Source organism: Myotis brandtii, unplaced genomic scaffold, assembly GCF_000412655.1.
Source record: "Myotis brandtii unplaced genomic scaffold, ASM41265v1 scaffold658, whole genome shotgun sequence".
NCBI lineage: Eukaryota > Metazoa > Chordata > Mammalia > Chiroptera > Vespertilionidae > Myotis > Myotis brandtii.
The window spans coordinates 1,927,636-1,945,402 of record NW_005370558.1 but is presented as its reverse complement, the minus strand read 5'-3'; the positions used below and the strand labels follow the sequence as shown (position 1 = coordinate 1,945,402).

Genomic DNA, 17,767 nt, shown 5'->3' with positions numbered 1-17,767 from the left:
GGGAAGCTTTCTTCTTCTTTTTTTTTTTCCTTAAACCAAACTTTGGTTTCTGTTGTAGGCGGTGCATTCCCTAACAGGGCGGGGCTCAGTGTGCTGTGGAGGGGAGAGGAGAGGCCATGGGGGAGGAGTAGGCAGTGATTGATTCACACACTGTGAGAGCTGGTCTTCTATTTAATGGGGGGGTCTCCCTGCGCAAGAGGAGTCAGCTCTGTCTCCAGGACCAGCCAGAGCATGGCAGAGGACCTGGGGCTGGGCTTTGGGGAGACAGCCAGCGTGGAAATGCTGCCCGAGGATGACAGCTTCAGGCCCAAGGCCAGAGCTAGGCTGGCAGCCAGGGCCAGCAGCTCCGGCTGGGCTCTCACCTGTTGCCTGGTGTCACTCCCCATCCTGGCAGGACTCACCGCCTACCTGCTTGTTGGCCAGCTCAGAACCCAAGGAGAGGCCTGTGTGTTCCAGGTAAGCAAGACCTGGAGCTTCCCTGGGGATCAGCAGACCCCTGCAGGCAGTTTAGCCTGTACAGCCCTGGTCAGTGTGGATAGATCTGCAAGCTGAGGAAGCCCTGGGCAGGGCTCCCTGATCCATCACCCTCCTTCCCTCCCTTGCCTCAACATACAAAGGAAATGCAGAATGTGAGGGAGGGGTGGAAGGGTGTTTATTCTTAATAGTTCCAGGGAATGAATTGTCCCCTTTTATGTTTGTGTGGGAACAACCTCAAGCCTCATATTTCTAGATAATTATGACCACAGTGCACTGATAAGTATGGAATGTTCCTTTTCTTTGAAAAGAATACAACATACCCTTTAAATTGCATAACTTAACACATGGTTATTAAAAAAAGTTAGAAAGTACAGATTAGGCAAAGGAGATAATTATCCTTACCCATAACCTCATAGAGGTAACCACTATAAAATGTTAACATTTGGGGATACATAATTTCATATATTTTAATAATATGGGATTGTTTTGAGTATCTTAATATGTTATAATTAAATTTATTGTTAATAAATTCACAGCAGCATGAGGATATAGATGGTTGTATTATATTACTATATATGTATGTGCTATAATTTATATAACCAACCCGCTTGCTTGGCTTCAGTACAATTCTTTTTCAATGTTCCAGAAAGAACTGCTTGCCAGATTGTCTATCATTCAGTCTTGCTGGGGGAGGGAAAAGGTTTGGGGGGACCTTACTCAAATATATATATAGGGTTTACGGAGAACAATGAGAGGATACAGGTGTCAATACAGAAACTTATAGCACTGACCTAGGAACACCAAAAACCTTAAAGCCTGAAGAATGTACCTTTCAAGTAATGCCCCTTTTTAAAAATGCTCTTGCATAATCTGTGGGTGACTGGTTTAATTTCAGTCTCAAGAGTTACATTCCATAGGCTTTTCCATTGGTTTAACTGGTTTCCAAGCAATGCTGGCCAACTGCAAAGCAGAGACACAGAAAGCAAGCCATGGCCATGGTATAACTTTCACCACGCACCAGGGTCAGCAAACAGACTGTGCCTGATTCAGGCGGCAGCATCCAAGGCCACGTGCCATCATTCAGAAAATGTAGACATAGGCAAGTCAACCGGAAATGCTGTTCATGTTAGAGGAGCACTGCAGGGCGTGAGAGGTCAAGCTGTGACCCCAAGATCACCATGGTGCCATTTCCTGGGAAGCCAAACTACAGCGTCCACTTGACACTCTGGGACGCTGTCCATCTTTATCCAGAAAGAGACTGTTGTTTTGAAGACACTGGGTGACTCCAGTAGCCTACGCTCTCCTGCCTTCTGAAGGGAAACACTCCCTCTGCCAAAACAATGTCTGAGGTCCCCTATGTTGGCAGAAGCCAGAAAACACCTCTGTTGATCTAGAAGGCCATCGGGTGGAATGCCACAATCCAGAGAGGGCCAATGGCTTGCCTCGTCAGGAAGAAAGTTTGAGATGGGAGCTGTGGCTAGACAGGAAGCCTATGAGGGAAGATGCTGAGTGTCTGCCCTATTGTAGGTACGCAAGAGATGAAAAGGCTAAAACTACTTTCCGTTATAGTTAAACCAATCTCCTTGGAGACTGGCCATGAGAAGACATTTGGAGCTGTGGTTTGGCCAGGAGATGTAACTCTTGGTGTGTCAGAAGAAAGATGAAGGGAAATGGGGATGAGGCTGTGCACACGCAGCAACTGGGGTCCTGATAAGAAACAGCTGGCCCACTCAAAGAAGAGAGTTTAAAGAAGAATGTTTAAAGAACTGAAAATGGGTTCACAGAAGGGTCTACGTGCTGAGATGCAGATGGATTAAAGGAAACCTCCAGGACTGGAGGCATCCTGGGGATTAGCAACAGAGGGAGGCAGGTCCCCAAACCTTGGTCTGAAGGGGCAAAAGGAGGAAGGAGATTTAGGGGAATGCAACGTGAAGGAGGGGCCTGCCTGCAGTATGGATAAAGGGGAGCCAGAAGTCTGCCAACAGCAGGGAGGGAAGAGGACGAGGGAGAGAAACTCGGGCCACTCTGCTCCTAGCTGGCAAGTGTGCCCTGAGGTCAGCCTCCAAGGGCACAGGGAGGGCCAAGAAGGGTGGATCCAGAGTAGCTAACAGACAATAACAAGCTCAGAGGAGACTAAAGAAGATGGGATCCGTCTGTGTTTTATTAACATGAAATTAACTTGTAATTTAAGCAAGAAGTGGTTGCCCAGGGAACAATAATTGATATTCAGTTTAACATAAATAAAAAAACATTTGCCTTTAAAAAATAGATGGGATTCAAGAAAGGAAAACCAGGTCACTGAGCGAACTTGTGTGGGCGTGGACGTAGCAGTGAAATGTCGTGGCTCTTGGAAACCTGAGTTTGATTGCCAGCTCAGCCACCTCTGGCCGTGTGAAATAGGCATGTGACTCCCAGCCTGTTTCCTTTTCTACCAAAAGAGGATACTAATACCCATACTTTGACAGCACCAATAAGAAAGGCATGTGTAGGAACAGTTTGTACTTTGACAACGGGGAGAACTATACTCACGCAGTTACAGCGATATGATTGTCACTCTATGCCAAGCACCAAACACCAAGAAAACTTGATCTTGACCTTAAGGAGCTCTGAGCCTGATGTGTGACAAGGAAATAGGCTATGTGCTCTGGAATTCCAGATGTTCTCCTAGCCCAGCCTTGGAGGAAGACGTGGTTCATGAAAGGGCTTCTGGAGAGGGGAAGGAAGCCAGTGGTGGCTAAAATACTATTCCTGAGGCCCAGGCCACAGACTCCATTGAAGATAAAAGCATGTCAGACAACACAGGCCATTGGAGGTAACAAGATTGCACAACCTACAGCTACAAAACAGACCATCTGACCGCAGCTCCAGGATCCCCTCCACTGTGTCAGGCTGCCCCTCACATTTCAAAGAGACAGCTCCCAGGTCATTGAAAAAAAAGGGAGGGGCTATCTGGTCTTCAAAGGATTTATAATGCCCCAGGCCCTAGGCAATCAACTCTAACACAAGGAGGAGTAAGAAAGGAGGGTCACCCAGTCCTTCCAATACATTCACAGCCAGCAGAGGATAAGCCAATGATAACAACAACAACAATAACATGATATTAACTCCCACTTCACATTTGCAGAGAGCTCTCACAAAGACGATCCCATTGAACATTCGCAGCAACCCAGAAATGCAGTGAGGCGGTGAGCAGTCACATTTGGCAGATGAGGAACTTGAAGTGGGAAAGTCTGTGTGAGCGCCCAAGGTCATAAAGCTGGGAGGGGACCAAGCTAGGTCTCTGAGTTGGCAAATCTAGGTCCTCATGGTTTCCAGGTTGCCTCCCTCTCCACTCACAATGAAGCTTTGTGATCATGGAAAGCACTTTCCATCCACCCCTTTTACAGATGAATGAATGGATCACCCTCATGTAAAACAAGAAATTCTATAAAGACAAGCCAGGGCTTGATTCTCCACACAAGAGCCAAAATGATTATTTGAGAACTTTCACTGGATTGTGCCATGGGCCTGCCTCTGTGGCCTTATCCAGTACCCTCTCTTCTCCTCTCCTCAGCCCATCACTGGCCTCCAGCCACCCTGCCTTCCTCTGTTGCCAGCATTCAAAGTGTTCTTCTGTTCCCTCTCTTTACTTGGCTGCACCCTCTACCAGAACTCCTCTAAGGCACCTCCTCTGTCCATCCTTGGAACAGCCACAGGAGGTTGGCATTGCTAAGAATCTTTTCTAATCTAACCTGAAAAAGAGTTGAGGCTGGAGAAGAGGAGGCTCAAAGGGGCTCCAAAGGAGGAGAGTGAGCCAAGTACACAACCACTCTGAGTTTCAGTTTTCCCACATTACCTACCCGATGGAAGTGCTAGGAGGATTCCAAGTGATCTCCATAAGGCTCCCGGTGAGTGCCTAGCAATGTGGACACTAGGATGGGTGTTTGTCCCTTTCCTCCCCCTAAGTAGAAGAGGAAAGTTCTTCACAGATCCATAGATAGAAACTAAGAAATGGAAATGCCCTTAGCCCTGGGGTCAGCAACTATGACCCACAGGCCAAATCTCACCCATTTTCAAAAAGCAACTGCCATAAAGATGCTCAACAGACATTATTTCCCTACCAGCACCCTACACACTGTCTGTGGCTGTTCTTAAGCCACACAGTAGAGTTGCGTAATCATGACAGTGACTATATCACCTGCCAAGTTAATATACTGTGTGGCCCTTATAGAAAAGTTTTCTGACCCTTGATCTAGCCCCATCTCCTTGTTTTACAGTTGAGGAAACCAAGGATCAGAGATGGGAAAGAAAAGTTCAGGGTCACAGAGTAGGTCACGGGGGACAGAGCCGAAATTAGGTTCTATTTCTACAGTCACTTGGCCTCATCCACCAGCAAATAGGACTGACTCCATTCTTGCTAAGTCCTCAGATCAGACATTGGAAAAGCACAGCAACTGTAGAAATGTTTGGAGTTTTTATTAACAGCAACAAAAACAGTTAAAAACATTGTTTTAAGTGGACTCTTCCTTCTGGGGTTGGTTGTGTAAGGAAAGATTCAATATGACAAACTCATTACTAGGTAAGTTGCAGAGCAGAAATCAAAATTAGGTGTGAAAAGGTTTGGGATAAGTGCCTTTAAGTGATGTGCCCATAAATAAAGCATTGATTAAATAAATCATGGTCCTTCCATGCTATGGAAACCTGCAACTGCCATGATCTTTTTCTTTTTTTTTTTTTTCAATGAAGCATCTCCACATGTAAGGATGGAAAATTTCTCTAAGATATGATGTTAAGGGGTTTGCAAAGGACAAAACAGCAGATAGAGTACAGAGCACTTCATTTTCTGAAAAAGTAATACATATTCACATTTATGAATGTGTGCATAAATGCACAGACTGTTCCAGGAAGAGGACAAGAGACCGGTGACTCTGCTCTTGTCCAGGAGATGGAACTGGGTGGCTGGGCGACAAGGGAAAGACAGATACATTTTTAAACATATACCCAATGTACAAAATGTCTGTTACCTATAAAAAAATAGACAGCATAATGTTTTACGATATTTAGACTCCTGGAGAATGTCAGGTAGATTTGCATCTTAGAAAAATAATGGGCCAGAAGTTCAAACCCAGTTTGAATTCCAACCTAACCACTTCTGAGCCATGGTACCTAACCTTTCTGGGCCTCAGCTTCTTTATGTATGAAATGGGAATAATTAGAAATATAGTGTCTGGCAGAAGGTGGGGGATTAGTAAGTGGTAACTAGGGAATTTCCCTGTTCATGGAAATTACATCATAGAGAACAACTTGTCCACCTGTTCTGGAATCTGCCATCACCAGGCCATAGAGCAGGTATGGGCATTGAAAGGTTGTTCTTAGTCTCTGACATTTGTGAGCTATCTTCATGCCTCCTTCTCTACCCTGGTCTTGCATCCTCAACCTACACTCCAATCTATTCTTGACCCAGGTGCACTTGACCATGGCTTAGGCCTTCTTTAGGTCCTTAATGGCTCCCACAGTCCTCAGGATAGGTCCACAGGCCAGGCCTCTGTCCTCTCCAGACACTATGCCCCAGGAATGGCAGAATGCACCCCACATGCCCAGCCCGAGCATGCCGCACAGTGGGTACTTAGCACTAAGGCAATGAATTGATAGGGATGCTGTACAAGGCATTGATTCCCAGGGTTGCTTCTGCAAGGAAATGTCCAAAAAGCAACTGTCATAAAAATGCTCAACAGACATTATTTCCCTACCAGCACCCTACCTCTGTCCTTCCCTTCCAGGTTCCACTTCTAGAAACATCTGCATAAACTCTCCCCCATGTTCTCCTTGGTTCCCTCTGATCTCAATTCCATGCCTTCCTGAAAATCCCTGCAAGGCTCTTGGTCCTTGTTCCCTGTACCCCTATTCCCTCCCATACATACATGTCCCAGAACAGGACCTCATAGTGATGCCAGCTCAGGCTTCAGAGTGACACGGACTTGAAGGAAAGCCATGGCTTTACCACATCAGTTGTCTTACGTAATGTATTATACACCAGACTCCAATCCAAGTTTTTTCGTATTTAGAGTTTTAAGAATAACAAATGAGATCACATCTATAAAGTCCTTAGCGTGGTGTCTGGTGTAAACACATGCAATGCATGTTTGCTGTTATTATCACATGCATCTTTTCAGTCAATCCTTGCAGTCACACAATGAGATAAGTTCTATTATCTCCATTTTAGAGATGAAGAAACCGAGGCTTAGAAACATTAGGCCATGTGTCCAGTCATACAGTTAGAGTGTGACATTGGGATTCAACTGTACCATACACATTCCTCCTAAACACTATGCTAGTTGGCCTCTAAATATATGCCCAACAAATTACACCTTCTGGGGTAGCCAGGAGTTTTTAACCAATGATACCTAAAAAGTGCCCGTCACATAGTAAGTGCTCAATAAATACTAGTCTCTTTCCTCCGGAGAGCACCTAACTGCACCTGGCACACAGATGTCACTCATTAAGTGTTTGTTGAATAGAGGGAGGGATGGACGGATGCACAAGGCACCTGAGCTCTCTAAGCCTTGTACTCTCTGTCTTCATAGCACTGTGTGAGAATTCTGCAAGGAGATATCCAAAAAGCAACTGCCATAAAAATGCTCAACAGACATTATTTCCCTACCCACTCCACCTTGGGTGAGCCCTTTTATCTCTGCTGGCGTGAGCACAGTTATAATAATGCCCTGTGTTGTCTAGAGGAAACAGAGTTGAGATAAAAGTGTTTTGTAAATTGCAGTCAGTTGTCCTACTGTAGCCTCAGGAGGTCCTGATGTGCCTGGAAGAGAAGCCCAACCCACTCCAAAGGTCAGTCTGTGGGCAAAGGGCAGAGAAACCCTAGGTTGTGGAGGCAAGCTGTGAAAGTGCAAGGGAAGCGAGAGCAAGTTGTGGGTGTGAATCCCAAATACCCGTGGCAGCTCCTAGCTGGGGATTGATTCTAGGACCCATTTGTTCATCTATTGAAGTCAACACACACATCAGGAAGTGCCCAGCAGTCACACCTGACAGACCCCACACTGCCCGCCTGCAGCAGGACAATGGCTATGACAAGTCATCTCCCAGCCTGGGCTCTTTAATGAGGCCTCACAGCTGACAGCCGCAATAGCTTAGGTTTTGAAATGCATGGGGAGTACATCCCATTCCCTCAACCCCTTTGCATTCTGAGAGGGCACACGTCCAGGAGCAAACTGTGGACTGAGGAAGCCTCTCCTGTTGGGAGAAGGAGGAAGCCTTCCAAAGCTCCAGAGGATCCCAATCCGCCATGGTCATAAAGAGACACAGAGTGGCTTCTGTTAATCACTGAAATGATGAAACCCAAGGAAAGCTCTACAGAACCAACAACATATGCCACAAGCATTTATTGAGCCCAAAGAAAGAAGGAAACGAATCGGATATCCACTTTCCGTGTGTGGTCTTTCTTAGCCATCACCACAGTCCTGGGAGGGGAGAACCATTGTCTGCTCTGTCGAACAAGGAAACAGCCTCACTGAGGTTAGGTGAGATGCCAAAGTCAGACCACCAGGAAATAAGAGACTTGGGATTTTCCACATTTGCTCTGTTGCAAGCACCATATTCTTTGCTCTACACTGCTCTGAATGTTGCCTGTAAATTAAAGCCCGGCCCACCTTAGTAGATGATGAAATGAAATGGCTTTGGAATAAAATGTTTCTAGCTTGCATTTATCCTTGTGCAGGTACAGGGATAAGCAAGAGAGAGAGACAAGAAGGCAAACGTCTGTCTATTTCCCCTAGAAGTGCTGGGAGGATATTATGGGTCATAAAACACTTAGACCTTTCCACCTGCGGCATTTATGAGGGCAAGCAATGGATATCTCTTCCGTTTTTAAGTAAACTATACAGTGACTACAAAATATGCAATGGATAGCTCTTCCATTTTTGAGTATACTATACACTGACTACAAAACCTGGGAGAAAGGCCAAAGAGGTAATTAGTTAAAATATACTCAAGGGATTTTTCCGGTAAATGCCAAGATCATCTCAAAGGCCATCTTGCTTCAGGTTCGATCTTCCATTGTGTGTGCTCAGCTAAGGTTTGTGGGGCTCCTGATATGTGCCAGGGTCTGTACTTGGTCTAAAGGTCCAGATACCAGACCCTCCACTTATTTTTTGACCTTTGGCTTCAAAGGCTATAAAAAGGTGATACAGCTTGGCTGGTGTTGCTCAGTGGTTGAGCATCGATCCATGAACCAGAAGGTCCAGGTTCAATTCCCTGTCAGAGCATATGCCCAGGTTGCGGGCTCGATCACCAATAGGGGGCATGCAGGGGGCAGCTGATCGATGATTCTCTCTCATTATTGGTCCATCGGTCTCTCTCTCTCTCTCTCTCTCTCTCTCTCTTCTCTCCCTCCCTCTCCCTTCCTCTCTCTGAAATCAATAAAACATTTTTTAAAGGTGATACACTCCCTTGAGAGCAGCTGGAGTATTAGATGAGGAACAAACATAAATGCCCAACATGGGGCTTGGCACCCATTAAACACTCAGCTAGAGAGCAGTTTCCTCCTTTCCTCCATCCTCCTTCTCTCGTATTTGAAGGATTAGAGTAGTCCCAAAAATGCCTATAGTAATAGGTCATGATTAATTTGAGTTAGAGATTACCAATCAACATACCAAAACAAACATTTTTTTTTTAGAAGAAACAAAGAAAGAAAACCAAATAAAATTCCCCGACCTATGGAAACTATGGGGTGAAAAGCCCGCGTACTTTGCCAAGGCTAATAAATGGTGGTGGTGGCAGGCTTCCCCTACCTCATTAACATGTGTGCCCATGGGCATACACACTGGACATACCGGCCTTTCCTGGCTCTGACTCTGACCAAAGCTCCCAACTTTCAACAAACATTTCTAGAGCCATGGCTATACTCCAAGCAGAGCCTGATGAAAGCACATAGAGGCCCCAGTCCTGAAAGATTTTGGCTACCTACTGCTACATAATTAAAGTTTTTAAATGTAAACAAAAATTCAAAACTTTGCATGCATTCTAAAATAAAAAGTTCTCTTTCCTAGTTTTTTGGCTGAAGTCACTAAAGCTGAGCCTTCCTCCATCCTCTGCTCTCTTTTCTGCTTGTCTTTTTGATGCCCAAGCACCAGCATATTTTCCCAACATGGATAATCCAGTGAGAGTGCCAGGCACTGTCCGAGGCACCAGGAATATAGTGGTAAGCAAGACAGACAGACCGGGTCCTTGTCTGCATGCAACTTGACTTCTACTGGAGAGAGAAAAGCAATAACAGTCAAATAAGTAATATCCCTAGAGAGTGATAAATGAGAGAGGAAGGGAACTAAGATGGGGTCCTGGTTCCTAGCCAGTGGTTTATGAAGGCCTTGAACGGGAAATAAATCACATTCTCCTGGGGTGCTCTTGAATACTGTGTCTATACAGATTTGGAAGTCAATGTTGCACTGACCTTCGGGAGTCACCATCTCCTGGGTTCCCCAGGGGAACCCAAAAGCAATGGAGATGAGTCAGGTTTGGGCAACAATAGACATTTTATTGGCCTGGTGTCACCAACAACCATCTGGAGACCAGGCATTGAGCCAACCAACTCAAATGCACAAACCTTTCCCCAAATAAACTACTATTTCTTCTCTCAAATCTCCTCTTCATTCGCTTCTGTTGCAATAATCTTCCTCTCATGAGAGAGTCATTACTAAGAGAAACAGCAACGGGAGGCTTTCCGTGCTGTTCTCAGGAAAAGAATCCCAGCTGCTGTTCTTCTTGGGGACTCTGGGGATGTTGTGTTCTTCAACACCTGCCAACTGGCACTATCACAGCCTCCAGACATGTAGTGGCATTCTGAGGCCACTAAAATGCACACACATCCATCCATATATGAAAATAAAATGTGTTCCCAAGTTATAGAAATTCATCAGAGCAAATAGAAAAATGTGCTCACATCCCAAATACATGTAAATGACAAGGGTTCTATGAGCCAAAAGGGATGCTCCAAACTCTTAGCTGGGTGTTGCTTAGCCAAAAATAAGCAGATGTTGGAGAAGATTTCTTAGCAGAATGAATGAGTCGAAGAAGGCCAGTCAGGGAAAGTACCATTCCAGGCACAAGGAGATGCAACCAAGCTCTCCCTCATTCTCTCTGAGAACCCCACCTTCAGTTTTCTGCCTTGCCAAAGGACTGATTCTTTAGCAGCTCTGTCAATAGCAACTAAGGAAACAGGCTACAAAATAAGCTCATTTCTAGGCTGCTTCTCCACCTCCCAACCCCATCAAAGTTACTGATGCGGGGCAAGTAGTCACATCAATTGGGCATAGGTTTTCAAAGACCACTGTACTCATGACCCTATGCAAATGTATCTAATGTGTTCATCTGGTGGCAGAAATCCTTGCAGTTTCCCAACTGTTCCCATGAGTTGTTGGGCCTCCTTACTCTTGCACAGCCGTTGGCCTGGTCTGGAATGGTTATCACCTTTTACCACCAGACTAATACCTGTGGGTCCTGTAAGACTCAGTTCTGGGGTAATTTCCCGATTCCCCCACCTCTGGTACTAGGATGGTAAATTTGAACTTTAAATTCCAAGATAATGTGATGCTTTAGAAAAAGCCCTCTGAAGACAGGCTAGGAGATGGGTTAGGGAAAAGGATAAAACGGATGCAAGAGAGATCTGGTAGGAGGCTCTTGGAAGAATCCAGGCAAGCAGTATGATGAGGCCTTATGTGGATGGATTCAAGAAAGAGAAAAACTGCAAAATAGAAATGACAGTTTGGTTTATGGAAGAAGAAAGAAGCCAATTTTAGGCCTGATAACTAAGGGAAAGCAATAGTAGCACCATTAACAGAATTAGGAAACAGAGAAAAGGGAGTGACCATGAAATCAATTTGTCAAAGCCAAGATCTTTGTCCTCAAGAGAGCTTCCAGTAGAGGCTAGGTCATGTGGCTTGAAAGCAAAAAGAGCCTGACAATCTGGGTTCCAACAGAATCACAGAACTGCTCACAGGCCTAGCCTGAGAAATAGCATGGCTACTCCCACATGGCCACACATATATGCATGTAGAGATAGCCATGCACAGACCACCACACCACAGACACTTTAGATACACAGGTGCAAAAACTCTTTCCCACCAATGGAGCTATCTTCTCTCATACTCGCACAGACACACAATTCCTCATTCACAAGAGTATACTCACACCCACGTATGCATGTTAAGATTTAAAACTGATCAAGTATCCATGAGGATTACAGTTGGGGACTGAACAATTATGAAAACCAAATCAGAAGGCCCTGGGTTGAGTCAAAATCATATCAGAGAGGATTCTTTGGAAATATTGTAAAATGTAAGATGGTAATCTTATTCCTAAGCAAAAAGCTTAGTTTTGCTCATGAGCTTTCTATTCTGGCACGTGAGTGGTGGTTCCTTCCGTTTCCGTGTCTTCTTTGCACTAATACATTTTCTTTTCTTTTTTTTAATGTATTGAATTTATTGGGATGACATTGGTTAATAAAATGAGATAGATTTCAAGTGTACAGTTCTATAACACATCATCTGTACATTGTATTGTGTGTTCACCACCCCAAGTCAAGTTTCTTACTGTCACCATTTATCCCTTTACCCTCTTCTACTTCCCCACACCCCCAATTTCCCTTGGTAATCACCATAGTGTTGTCTGTGTCTGAGGGGATTTTTTTGTGGGTGATTTTGTTGTTGTTGTTGTTTTGTTTGTTTGTTTGTTTGTTTGTTTTGCTTAATCCATTCACCTTTTTCACCCAGCTCTATGACACTCTCAGTCTATTCTCTGTACCTATGAATCTGTTTCTATTTTGTTAGTTTATTTTGCTCATCTGAGTTGATCCTTATCTCAAACCTGGGAGTTATCTAGGACTATGGATGTTAATATTCCCATTTTACAAATGAGGACCACAAAGCTCAGAGGAGAAAAGAGTCTTCCTGCTCAAGAATATATTGTTAATAAATGGTGGAATTGGGATCCAAGTCCAGGTCTGTCTGCCTCCAAAGCAGTTCTTCTCCCATTACCGTGTGGATTCTGAAATGGCTCACAAACTGGGATTGCAATGAAGAAAAAGACATCATGACCCAGCCGGTATGGCTCAGTGGTTGAGCGTCAACCTATGAACCAAGAGGTCACAGTTCGATTCCCGGTCAGGGCACATGCCAGGGTTGTGGGCTCGATCCCCAGTGTGGGGTTTGCAGGAGGCAGCCAATCAATGTTTCTCTCTCATTGATGCTTCTGTCTCTCTCTCCTTCTCCTTTCCTCTCTGAAATCAATAAAATATACTTTTTTAAAAATTTAGTGAAAAAGAAAAAGTCATCATGCATTACAAGGAAACAAGAAAGAGACTAAGGAGAAGGAGAACATAGTGATTATTTCTTTTTTGGTATCATTTTTTAAAAAATAGTTTCAATTTCCAAATTGTGGTGTAAAAAAGAAAATGAATCAAGTGTCATTATTTGTTAAAATAGTAGAACCATTGACAAGATGTTGGAGTGCCCTAGAATAGAACAGGAAAAACTCTCAGGACAGAACCTTTAAGTTGACCTTTGAGACAAGCATAAGAGAGAGAAAGATTATTAGTACTTGAGGAGAAAAGGGGGGAGCTTGGGTGCAAGATTCCTATGGACCAAATATTCTGCCCATTTCCCTCATCTCAGGGTGCCTAGGAGGGGTAGCAGCAGCATCTTAATCCCACCCATGCTTTCGACAGCTGTGTGGATGTTGGGGTCAGAAGGACCACAGATGGTCTGAACCATATCTTTCTTTCCCAACAGACTCCAAAAGCACAGGAATTTGGACCTTCACATCAGCGAGCTTGTAAGTATATTCATATTTGATGCCTTTCTTGTGGGGAACAAGAACATATCCAGTAGTTCTTAATATATAGGGGATTCAGAGGGATGCAAACCCAGAGGAGAAGTGAGGGGCCTCCCCAGCCACTAAGAAGGCAAAATGATGCCGTGGCTAAGTGCAGGGCCTGTGATTGATGGCCTTTGGGCAAATCATTTCACCCATCTCTGTCTCATTTTATTGACCTATAAAAATGGTTATGATAGTACCCACCCGCAGGGTTTGTGTAGATTAAATTAGTTAATTCCCATAAAGATAGTAGAACAATGCCTACCACATCAAAAGGATACACTGATTTTTCCTTTTTAACATCAATAATATTATCATTACCACTGCAGTTAAAACAAACTTGTCCAATATAATCATTTCTAAAACCCCCAAAAAGTGAGGTCTTCTGGAGAGCTAGCTGACAGAGAAACAGAGGACCAGAAAGGCAAAGGGACCTGACAAGGTCATACAGCTACAGAGTGGTTTCCACCCCACTCTCTTAGGCCATTAGATACCTCAGTGGATATGGTTAAAGGGACCATGAAAAAGGCAAAAGAACAATTCACTCCCACAGAAGCAGGAGGAGGACACAAGAGGCAAGGTGAGCTTTATTGAGCACCCATCCATCATATGCCAGGAATCATTCTGAACACTCTCCATCCACGGTAGGAATTAATGTGCCCATCTTAGAGATGATAAAACAAAGTCTGAGATAGATTAGATAACTTGTCCAAAGTCATGAAGCCAAGATTCATTTATGCTTAAGACTTTCTTCTGAGTCTCCCCTGTTACTGCAAAAAACAAAAACACCAAAAAACAAACAAAACAACAAAAAAACTTCCAAAGAGGGGAACTGGACCAAGCTGGAGAAGAGGAATAATTTCTCTCCAGTTGCAGGCATCATGCAACTCCCCAAATGTTGTGTTCACTCCAGTCACCCTCTGACTCACACAAAGCATTTTTCTCCTTTCTTTACAGACGCACCTCCCAGAGCTAGTGGAGATAAGCCAAGGGCACACCTGACAGGTAATTCTCCTCGGTGTTCTTTCCAGGAGGCCATGGGCCTGAGATTTCTTTCAGCGTTTACCAAAACTCATTCAAATGGTTTCAAACTAGAAATGACACCCCTTTAGTAACAGACTCCTCCTCTCAGTCAAGGGTTTTCAGATGTCTTCCTTCCTTGAGGGACCCAAAAGCCCACGTTTCTTGGGTATTTTCTTTCAGATTCTATCAGCCCTCTTCCTTTCTCTACTGTTTCTCTCTTTCACTCATGCAGTCATTCCAATCTGGTTTTCCTCAGACTCTGACACTCTCATAATTCTAAATCTGGTCAAAGATGAATGACCCTGAGTTGCCAATATATCGAGTCCATCTGTGCCCTATGCAAAATGAAGTTATTGTACATTTACACTCAGAAAGATATTTCCAAAGAATTCCCATTGATGTGAATAGATTAAGAGCAATCTCATAATATCACCAGATGGCCAGTTCCGCAAGTCTAGTGTGGAAATTCCTGGCATCTCACACCTGGAGTTGTATATAACTCTATGACTCGACAGAAAAGAGCACAGCAGTGCAGAAAGATGTTAAAAACACATTGAAAAACCAGAGTTAAAAAGAAATCATAAAAAAAATGCCTCCTGACCTCTAAGAAAAATATGCAACCCACAGGGGGATATCCTTGGGCCCAAGACATCTGTTCAAGAAGAAGCTGTTTGTGGGGAGTCCTGAACAAGGATTAGGATCAGGGAGATGCCAAGTTGCCATCACTTACCACTCACTTATAAAGAATGGGTGAGATTGAAAAGGCTGGCCAGGAAAACCCTAAAAATTGAGTATGGAGATGCCATATTGACTGGGGGAGTTGAAATTGGTGAAGGAATCTAGGCTCTACTGAATTTCTAATACATTTCAGACACCGCAGTAGGCATCTTACATCTATGATTTATTTGATCTGCATATTAGCCCAATGAGATGGGGAAACTGGGGCTTGGGCAACTAAATTGACTTATCCCAAGTGACATGACTAGGATGCGCTGACTCTCAGAACTGCACTGTTTCCAATACAACATACTTCCAACCCACACTCCTACTTGCCGCTATATTGACAAAGCTAATTGCATGCCAATTTAACAGAATTTGCTGTATCTAGAGACTAAATGACTTTTGCTTTTGTATCATTTGGGAGGAATTTTTTCTTTTTTAATCTACTGCAAAGGAGTAGAGACTATCACAGGTGGCTAATAAAAATGCCTTGCACAGATTTTGCAAAGAAGCAACAGAACTCTCCAGAGGCCACTTAGTAGAGGGGCCAGGGGAGACTACACACATTCTGAACATGTATCACAGTTGCAAAAGAAACCATAGTGTAGTCAGAAATGGGAAAGATGTTTTAGGAAAATCCAGGAGCCAGGTTTCCGGTCAACCACCAGGTGTGAAGGTTGCTAAGTGCTTCTTTAAACATAATTAGTTCCAAAACTGTGGCTGACAGTACATAATGTTGATTACTATGGGTTTCAAAAGTAGCTGTAGGAAATTAAAATATGTTTTTATTTTCACTGTAAAGTATTAGTTTATTGCCGATTATCCTATTTGAAATCTGTTTGATTCTATTCATTTTTTTCTGCTACAGGTATATGCTGCATGAAAGTATTCATTCATATGTTCTACATGATGTATACATATAAATAATGCAAACATAAAAACATATAAAAATATATAAAATGCAATAGGCTTGACCAGGCCAGATGACTCAGTTGGTTGGAGCATCATCCCATATACCAAAAGGTGGCAAGTTCAATTCCCGGTCAGGGCACATATGGGAGACAACCGATTGATTGATTCTCTCAGATTGATGTTTTCCTTCCTCTCTCTCTCTCTCTCTCTCTCTCTCTCTCTCTCCCTTCCTCTCTCTCTAAAAATCAATCAAAACATGTCCTTGGGTGAGGATTAAAAAATAAATTAAAATGAAATTGGCTTATTTTTTAATCTGTCAAAATGAAAGATGCTAGTTTATTTGGGGAAAGAAAATAAATATGTATTGAATAATGCTGTATCCAGTCATCAAGATAAAAATGTCCATGTCTCTTTCCTTCACTTGACCTTCAGAACAAGACTATGAGGGAGCTTTATCTCCAATTCATACACAGGAAATTGAGAGTCAGAGAGGAGGAACCTACTTGGTTGATTAATAACCTAGAGTTGTAGAGTCTGGATTGGAATGGGGCCCACAGAGCCCAGAGCCCTGATCCCTTCCATTCCTCAAGTCAATTACATTGGCTTATAGTTTGGCTCTGTCAATATTGGAGAAGCATTTCCAAAATATCCTGGATTTCTGGTTCCAATATTTTCCCTGCTTGTACATTTCTTATTAATTACTATCCGTGTTTCATGTGTTTTTGGACCACAGTGTTAAAAGAGAGCGACAAAGAACAGACTGACAGATCTCAGAGGGCAGGTGGCAGGGGTGAGGTGAGGGGATGGGGATGGGATGGTGATGGGAAGAGATTAACCAAAGAACTTATATACATATATGCATCATCCATGGACACAGACAATAGTGCAGTGAAGGCCTGGGGTGGGGCAGGGGCCAGGTGGAGGGGGATAGAGGGGAGGAAATGGGGGACATCTGTAATACTGTCAACAATAAAAATAAATTTAAAAATAATAATGAGACATATGTTGCAAAGTCCATGAGTTCCAACACAAGCAAATTAAACCTCTCTCTTGTCTCTGCAGTTGTGAGACAAACGTCCACACAGCCCTTGAATAATCAGTTCCCAGTTCTGGATTGGGAACATGAACTTGGCTTGGCCTTCACCAAGAACCGGATGAACTACACCAATAAATTCCTGGTGATCCCAGAGTCGGGAGACTACTTTGTTTACTCCCAGATCACATTCCGAGGTATCACATCCAAATGTGGTGAAATCAGCAAAGGGAGCCGAGCAAACAAGCCAGACATCATCATTGTGGTCATCACCAAGGTAACGGAGAACTACCCCGAACCCACTCAGCTCCTAATGGGGACCAAGACAGTGTGTGAAATAGGTAGCAACTGGTTCCAACCCATTTATCTAGGAGCCATGTTCTCCTTGCAAGAAGGGGACAAGCTGATGGTGAACGTCAGTGACATCTCTTTGGTGGACTACACTAAGGAAGATAAAACCTTCTTTGGAGCCTTCTTGCTATAGGGGCAAGGCAGATGTCACTGTGTAAAGGTCCTCTCCTCCTAGTTCCTAATTTTCGTCATTCATATGTAATTATAATCAGGGGCTTTCTTGAAGCGTTCCACAGAGACAATGGTTTAGCTATGAAATGTAGGGCTCAAAAGCCCACACTTCATATGCCTTACTGATGAGAATACAAATTGGAAAAAGGGAGAAAAAAGCAGACATATTACCATGGTTGCCTAGAAGATTGGTGAATTTCTGAACATTAGTACACTCATTAC

General features: G+C 43.7%; 1 protein-coding gene across 1 annotated transcript; it reads left to right on the top strand.

The window, feature by feature from the left end:
• The first annotated feature begins 229 nt into the window (after positions 1-229).
• Positions 230-17,507, top strand: TNFSF15 (tumor necrosis factor (ligand) superfamily, member 15). Its single transcript, XM_005880929.2, has 4 exons — positions 230-456; positions 13,251-13,293; positions 14,293-14,340; positions 17,053-17,507. The coding sequence occupies exons 1-4, from the start codon at positions 232-234 to the stop codon at positions 17,505-17,507; spliced, it is 771 nt and encodes a 256-aa protein (XP_005880991.1). The 5' UTR covers positions 230-231.
• The last annotated feature ends 260 nt before the right edge of the window (positions 17,508-17,767 follow it).